This window comes from Metarhizium acridum (genome assembly GCF_019434415.1).
Source record: "Metarhizium acridum strain ARSEF 324 chromosome Unknown scaffold_578, whole genome shotgun sequence".
Lineage (NCBI taxonomy): Eukaryota > Fungi > Ascomycota > Sordariomycetes > Hypocreales > Clavicipitaceae > Metarhizium > Metarhizium acridum.
The window spans coordinates 729,533-737,573 of record NW_027094046.1 but is presented as its reverse complement, the minus strand read 5'-3'; the positions used below and the strand labels follow the sequence as shown (position 1 = coordinate 737,573).

General features: G+C 42.5%; 4 protein-coding genes across 4 annotated transcripts; 3 read left to right on the top strand and 1 right to left on the bottom strand.

Moving 5' to 3' along the window:
- Nucleotides 1–2,165: 2,165 nt before the first annotated feature.
- J3458_021329 (uncharacterized protein) lies at nt 2,166–3,478 on the bottom strand. Its single transcript, XM_066122549.1, has 2 exons — nt 3,064–3,478; nt 2,166–2,975 (listed from the first exon to the last, which is right to left on the bottom strand). The coding sequence occupies exon 2, from the start codon at nt 2,919–2,921 to the stop codon at nt 2,190–2,192; it is 732 nt and encodes a 243-aa protein (XP_065972559.1). The 5' UTR covers nt 2,922–2,975; nt 3,064–3,478; the 3' UTR covers nt 2,166–2,189.
- Nucleotides 3,479–3,972: 494 nt separating this feature from the next.
- J3458_021328 (uncharacterized protein) lies at nt 3,973–4,696 on the top strand (the record flags this gene model as incomplete). Its single annotated transcript, XM_066122548.1, has 1 exon — nt 3,973–4,696. Exon 1 carries the CDS (start codon nt 4,106–4,108, stop codon nt 4,694–4,696), a length of 591 nt encoding a protein of 196 aa, XP_065972558.1. The 5' UTR covers nt 3,973–4,105.
- An 85-nt stretch (nt 4,697–4,781) lies between these two features.
- On the top strand, nt 4,782–5,356 carry J3458_021327 (uncharacterized protein; the record flags this gene model as incomplete). Its single annotated transcript, XM_066122547.1, has 2 exons — nt 4,782–4,886; nt 4,964–5,356. 2 exons carry the CDS (start codon nt 4,782–4,784, stop codon nt 5,354–5,356), a joined length of 498 nt encoding a protein of 165 aa, XP_065972557.1.
- A 1,640-nt stretch (nt 5,357–6,996) lies between these two features.
- On the top strand, nt 6,997–7,713 carry J3458_021326 (uncharacterized protein; the record flags this gene model as incomplete). The annotated part of the gene is made up of 1 exon (XM_066122546.1): nt 6,997–7,713. The coding sequence occupies one exon, from the start codon at nt 6,997–6,999 to the stop codon at nt 7,711–7,713; it is 717 nt and encodes a 238-aa protein (XP_065972556.1).
- Nucleotides 7,714–8,041: the final 328 nt, after the last annotated feature.

The window sequence follows — 8,041 nt, the reverse complement described above, 5'->3', positions numbered from 1 at the left end:
TATTTTAAAACATGGATTTTATTTAAAAGATTACTATACTACTTAATGGTAATATGAGAACACCTAAGATAGAAGCTTTACATAGATTAATTGATTGATTAAATGCTAAAAATAAAACCTAATTAACTAAATTAGGTTTAAATTCTACTTGTTTAGGAAACAATTCTTGATTAGCTGGGTTTATTAAAGCTAACGGTAGTTTTCACTGTGGTTTTGACTTAAATGCTAAGGGTTTAGCTAATAGAGTTAGATGTTATATAACTATATCTCAAAAACAAGTATATAATATTAATCTTGAAAAAAATAATTCTAATTTGGAATTTATGCAGAAAATTCAAGAATTTCTTGAAGTTAAAACAGTAAATAAAATAAAAAGAATTAAATAAGATTATATAAAAGAAGCTTACGTAGTTAGAACTTATAAAAAAAGTTCTTGTGATATTTTAATAAACTATTTAAATACTTATCCGCTATTTAGCTCTAAATATTAAGACTTTTTAGATTGATCTAAGGTATACCACATGAAAATTACTAAAAAGTTTATAACTTAAAAAGGAACATTTGAATTATTATCCATAAAAAATAGCATAAATACTAAAAGAACTCAGTTTAATTGAGATTCATTAAAAAATTTTTATATTTAATGTAATTAGGATATATAATAAATAAATGAATAAGTTTAATACCTAATAATTAATAGGATAAACAATCTATCCTCCTTTATCTAGATTATAAAGTCACAGTAGACCTAGTGTTAACTTAGCTATATTCGCATTACACCTATTAGGGGTAAGTAGTTTATTAGGTGCTATAAACTTTATAACTACTATAGCTAACATGAGAACACCTGGTATAAAATTGCATAAATTAGCATTATTTGGGTGAGCTGTAGTTATTATAGCTATATTATTATTATTATTATTACCTGTATTAGCTAGTAAAATACTGCTAGCTTTAAATTTGGCCAATTGCTGGAAAGAGATATATGTATTAATTATATCTTTATTAGCAGGATGCTTAGTAAATTTAAATTTATTAAGTATCTTTAGAGACTATACGCTAAAATTTGTATACTATAAACATTCTTTAAATATAAATCGTAAATTTTTTTCTTTATTATCTTTTAATAAAACTAAAGAATTTGATTTTAGATTTGCTTTATACTTAATAGGTTTAATTAAAGGAGATAGTACAATTATAGTACTAAAAACAAAAAGATTAGCTAAAGGTATTTTGTATTACCCTTTAATACAAATAGTATTTAATTCTAGAGATTTTCCTTTAGCTTTAATAATATAATCTAAATTAGGTTATAGGTCTATTTCTAAAAAAAAAGGTTCTAGTGCTTATATATTATCAATCAATAAATCCGAAGGAATAATTTTAGTAGTTCACATTATAAACGGTTATATGAGAACTCCTAAGATTTATGCTTTATATAGATTAATCGACTGATTAAATTCAAGATTTAATTTGAATATAGAGAAAAAAAATAAAGATACAAGTAATATAAACTCTAATTGCTAATTAGAAGGGTTTATAGATGCAGATAGACATTTTTCAGTAAGAACTACTCTAGGTACTAAATATCCTAAAATAGAATGTAAATTTGAATTATCTCAAAGACAAATTGATTAAAATAATGAAAATAATTTTGAATATTTGAGTTTAATAGCAGATTTTTTGTTATCTACTATAAAAGAAATTAGAATCAATAAACCTAAACCTAAATATAGAGTTAGAACTACTAATCTAAATAGCAATTATATATTAATTAAATACCTTGAAAAATATCCTTTATTTTCTAGCAAGTATTTAAATTATAAAGATTAAAGAAAAGTCTTGTCCTATTTTAAAGCTAAAAATCATATAGAATCAGATTCTATTAAAGTAATTGTTGAAATTAAATCTCAAATGAACAACAATAGAACAGAATTTAACTGAGATCATTTAAAGAATTTTTATAGTAGTATACTTGTTGTTCTGTCCCCTAATCCTTTCATTAGTATTCCGAACTCGATGCGTGTAGCGGATCAGAATGGTCTGTGATAGCAAGACCCTAGTCTACTCGTTGTATGAAGACATCGTGTTGTATCGGTGTGACAAGGGCTCAGCGAGGGCTTGGAACGACATGGTTCAATAACGGCTTTCCATACATTTTACCTGGTTCCTCTTACTGCTTATCTACATCACATGGTCCAAGTATCAGCGACTTCATTGGCATACTCAAAAGTCTCGACAGTCTTCAGCTTGCTCCATTTGTCCGGATGCCGCTTCGCATCAACAAAGTGCTTCATGGCCAACAACATCTGATGCGCCCATCTCTCAGGGCTCACTCGCCCCATCCCAGTTGCCAGCGGCGTCATCAGGATCCTGGAGATTCTATCCCCCGGACTCCCCTTTCCTTGATCCACCGCCCGATTGTGCTTGTCGATGGTCACCAAGAGGCTCCAGATACTCTCGTATACAACTTCCCTGTCCCACTCTACTTCCTGCGGCATTCTCATGGTTGGGCACAGAGCGATATACCTCGTGCCCCAGACGTTCTTGGATCTGGGTAGAAACTCGTCCGAAATGCGGACCAAGGTGCAGCTCCCGGGCGGCGCGAAGCCACACCACTCATCGTATAGCGTTGCTTGAGCGACGTTGGTGAGGGCGAGATAGTCGCCTCGCGGGGAGAATGCGCGGGAAATGGCATCGTCGAACCCGCCGTCTAAGCGTCCGTACGAGTTTGCCGGAGACACGACCAGGTCGAACTCGGCCGTATCTGGGACGAACTGGAGAGCGGCGCCGTGAAGCTCGAATTGGACCGATGCAGGCAGTTGATACGACTTGGCGGCCTTTGTGAACGCTTCGCTACATCGCTCCTCCATGCACAAGAGGTGGATGTATGGGATTATTGGCGGAGCGTCGGCTGGCATGATGACGCCGGGGAGGAGCTGGTTTATTCAGATTGCGTATATTCGCGGCAACGTCTGCTTTGACCACCAGACAGGGCGAGTTCAGCGTTCATAGGTGTCAAACGAAACATGGACATATTAGAGAGAAATCTGTCAATCTTACATGAGAGCTGAACTGTTGCCTGACGATCAGACCAGCGTTGCAAGCCCCGCCTGGGCACAGCCATCCGCTTCATCTTTTTCACGCTTCTCGTGGCGTTGTGGTCTCCCAGGCAAGGCTGTCAATGGGAACGAGTTTGATGTGGGAGTCGCGTCTGGTGTTTTGGTCCCCGCACGTTTTTCACTCATGCAAGCCATAGGAGTGGACTTCGAGTGTCCTTCGAAAATGTGATGCGACTGCACGGCTGTCATGAGCATTGAGATATATCATCATATATGGCGGCTACCGCTCGGAATACGTTTTTCGCCGACTCCTTTCTTCACATGCATCCAGAGTACGGTCAGAATCATGCACGTCAGCCAAGCCTGAGGCAACTCGGTCTTTCGGACCGCACACGATGCCGGCGTGCCGTCCAAACAGACAACTGAGGCCGCACGTCAACTATCTAGGAACTAGTCGCAATTATTCTGGCCGTTTTGGGGTGCCCTGACTGCTCCTGGAGTCTTGATGGAAGCGGTCACCTATCTACAGCCAACCCATGGAGCGGCCAGGCCTGCTTTGTTCGCATCCAACATGGCAAAGGGAGCCGAAGAGGGCTGTACTAATCGATGGCTTGGGCCCGGCTTTTTACCCTCGAGGAGTCGAAAATGCCGTTGGCTCACCTGATGAGTGTGAGTCACCGAGTGTATCTCAATCTGCCTAACGTACAGTGTAACATGTTGACCGCGTACAAGGAAGATGAATGATATGGCGATAACTGGACCATCTTATTGGCTTACCGGATATCTCGAAAGACGGCTCAGGCACACCAACCTGCACATTGGTGGAGGCACGGCCATTTGAAGCTGTATTCGCTCTATTCGCGCTCTCGGGGTTTTTGAATGAGCGATGGGCTGCACATTCCGGACATTGTTCCTCTCGGGAAATCAGCTATTTAAGATTGTCCACATTGCTGCGACATACTTATCTGATCAACTGGGATTTGCCACTTACATGGTATCTCTGCAAAGTCTCTTGTGCTGATTCTGGAAGTCCTTGATCACAAATGCCTGATAAACCCCTTACAGCTCTCATCGTGGGAGCTGGCATTGCCGGCCCAGCGCTTGCATTCTGGCTGCATCGCCTCGGCTACGCTTGCACCATCCACGAGCGATGGGACACCCTCCGCGTCGGCGGCCAACAGATTGACATTCGTCGACAAGGCATCGACGTCATCAAGCACATGGGGATCTTCGACGACGTCCGCAAACAAGTAGTCGACGAGGGCGGAGTCAAGATTGTCAACGACATGGGCAAGCCGGTCATCTTCTTTCCCCGAAACGAACCCGGCAGCAAGTTACAAGGGTTCACGAGTGAATATGAAATCATGCGCGGCGACCTATGTAGAATTCTGTACCAAAAGACCAAAGACAGCGCCACATATCGATTTGGTCTGTCGGTAGACGAGTTCCACGACACGGGAGACGTGGTCAAGGTCAAGCTGTCGAACGGCAGTGAAGACATGTTGGTCGGCGCAGACGGCCAAGGATCGCGCGTCAGACGAGCCCTGCACAAGGATCAGGGTGGCGGTGACCAGTTCCTGCGACACCTGGGCTGCTTCACATGCTACTATGCCGTGCCGCGAAGACCAAGATGAGAGTGTGGCAACGGGCTACTTGGACCCCGAGCAGCGACTGGCCTTCACGAGGTGGCACGAGCCAGACGTAGGCCAGGTGTACCTCATGACAATGTCGCACGTGTCCGACATTCAGGAAGCCCTCAAGAAGGACGTGTCCGCCCAGAAGAAGGTCTTTGCCGACGCGTTCAAGGACCTCGCATGGGACCAAGTGCCTCGTCTGCTTGACGCCATGGATACCACGCCCGACAACCTTATGCCCACGAACTCATTCAAGTATGTCCCAAGACATATTCCAAGGGCCGGGTCGTGCTCCTCGGTGACGCAGGCTTCTGCCCCTCTGCGCTGACGGGAATGGGCACCTCCTTGGCCTTGGTGGGCGCGTATATACTGGCCGGGGAGATTGGTCGGAACGGGAGGCATGTGAAGGCTGCGTTTGCGGCGTATGATGCTGTTCTGAGGCCGGGGATTGACAAGGTGCAGGCTTTGAACGTGCAGGCCATCAAGTGGCTCTATCCGAAATCCAAGGCGGCGGTGCGCGTGATTCGTTTGGTTCTCGGACTGATGTATAGGTTCAATGTGCACACGTTTTTCCAGAACCGCGTGATGGACCACCGTGAGCAGGATGGGTGGGAGATGCCCAGGTATGAAGAGCTGCATAGGCTTGAGGGAAGCAGGTAATAGAGTAATGTGAAATAATAAAAATATTATAACTCTATTTTTTCCTGTTATAGTAAGGCTAGATTATAATATTTATTTTTTCAGCTAATATATTTAATATATTATAATACGTTTATTATATATTATATAATATTTTTTTATACCGTGTATTAAAATATAATATTATTGTCTTATATCTAGCTTTTTTTTCATTAACTTAATAATAAAATAAAATACTTTTAATAATAAAGAATAATATTCTTTTATTATTTTATATTAAAGGTGTTTTAAATTTGCCTTAGCTCCCCCTAAATGTAAATATAAACATCGAAATAAGCCGCCGTTCTAGACCTCTATGGCGTTATCTCAAGTTTGTGCTAGGAAGAGACGCTGTTTGTTGTCGTCGCCTGTGCCCGTTTGGCGGTGTCTGTGGGTTATGGTGAACTCACTTTCGGCTCACTTTGATGTCACTTGGTTGGCTTGCGGCCGTTGCAGCCGGCATCTTTGCCTTGCTGTGAAAAGGATGGGAAGAGCTTTGAATGTCATGTTACCCCACAATCACCGTAGCTGCCAGGCTACTAGACCAAGTGAAGGAGGAAATTACAACTCGACTCTCGAGCATGCACCCATACCCATGTGTTCGTTTTTTCCCACAACACTAGTCATCCTGCCTTTCCTTTTTTTTTTTTTTTTTTTTTTTTTTTTTTTTTTTTTTTTTTTCAAAAATAGTAAAGCAAGTCTCCCTGTCGATGCTCTGGAAGGTCTCCGATGTTTTGGAGGCAAGTAATTCCTTCTTGCTTTGTTTACTCACTCAAGGCCTAACGTGGAAGTGCAGACTACGCGTTGTGAATAATTAAGCCAATCGATAGATATCAGATAAAGTTCATCATAGCGAACACCATCTTCGTCACAGTTGCAGGATAGGCGTAGATTTGAAGATGGATGGAAGTTCGGGTATTGCTACCGACAAACGAATTGTGTGTATTTGACCATAGGACGTCCGTCCACGTCACATTTGTTAACTGGATTCCAGGTCTTTTTACGTCTGCCGACCGAGGTCCAGATTCAAATCTTATCCGAGTTGTGCTTTCATTGCACCCAAGAACCGAAATGCCCGGAAACCACGCTGGCCCTGTATAACTGTTCTCTCGTGTGCAAGTCTTTGCGGGCAATTGCTGTACCACTTATGTGGCATCAGCCATCTCTCGAAGGCCGGTTGGAATTCCTCATCAGATTATTTTTCAAGAACCCAGAACTGGCAAAACATGTAAAGGCGATTTATTACGACTTAGAAAGGATTCCGATAACGCCGGATTCATCCCTAATGCAAACCGCTAACCGCCTACTTATGTTCGTATCTCTTCGTCAGGGGACACCCTTCCTGGTTCCATATGATCCCAGCAGTGGAACCAACTTCGACCTGCACATACAAGTATTTCTTTTATTGGTGGTTAAAATAAGTAAATTATGGCTTAGAGGGGTCTGGCTACGTACCCTCTTTGGATATCTCGCCAATAGAAGACATTGTCGTCAAGACATTGACGACCACATCTTCCCCGAGTACGCTCAGTGCTTATACAGGGCGATCCTTCGGCTTGCTGCACTTTACCGAAAGATTTCTGCCCCAAGATAGAAGAATTGACTGTCGTTTTCTTCTTGAGATGGCACCGAAACTGCATACCCTCGAGCTGTACGGCATGGGTCGGCACGAACAGCCCATTACGAATATAGATGCGGTAAAGTTGCTACGGCAGCCGTTGCCCACGCGCCTCCGAAACATCCGCTTTTTAAACTCGGTTTTCTTTGACGAGGAGGATCGGCAGCTCTTTTTGAAGCCACTTATTGAGCATTGTGCTGGGTTGGAAAGATTCACGATGCAGCTACGGGCATGTCGATGCTTCCCGGAAATCAAGAGGCTCGTGTCACCTGGCGATCTGGTGAATATGCTAGAGACGCAAAAGAAATCTTTGAAATACCTCAACATTAACTACCTGGATCCACATGACTTCATCTACCATCCTGATGATGATTCTGACTATTATTTTGATGATGACTCTGACGACGATTCTGATGATGAATATGATGATGGCATCCCCGCGGCACAGATGACCACAAACGCTTGGTACGCGCCCCCTAATCTGGCGACTTTTCCTGTTCTAGAGGAGCTACATATTGATGAGCAGTCATTTTGCCACCACTGGCGAACTCAGTCACATGTTGGAGCCGAAAATGACCCCCATACCTGTCTCACAGACATTGTTCCTCAATCCATTCAAAGGTTGTTGGTGTTGGTGAGACCTACAAGTCGAACCTGGGGGGATATTTGTCATTTTTCCAATGAGGCTGCTAGAGGTCGCTACCCAAATCTCAACGAATGAGTCTTGTTTTTCATGTTTCCGATTACCAGATTCCAGATTTTCTCCAGGCGCCAGACAAATTTCCACAAGAAACGATATTTATAAAAAAGGCAAGGGCAGTCAAGCAGTTGTTGGAGGCTTCCAAGGTGGTATTACGCGCGGGTGTTTTGGCCGGCGATCCAAGAGACAGTGTGACCCAAGTGTTCCAGTCTCTAAGTGACGATCTGGAAGAAGTACTTGGCACAGAGACACTTGAACCTCCCTTTAATTTTCAGAAAGATGATGAATGGCGGGAACGCTGCAATTACTGTTAGAAAATGTTGAAGCAAATTAGGTAGCAGAATATGAG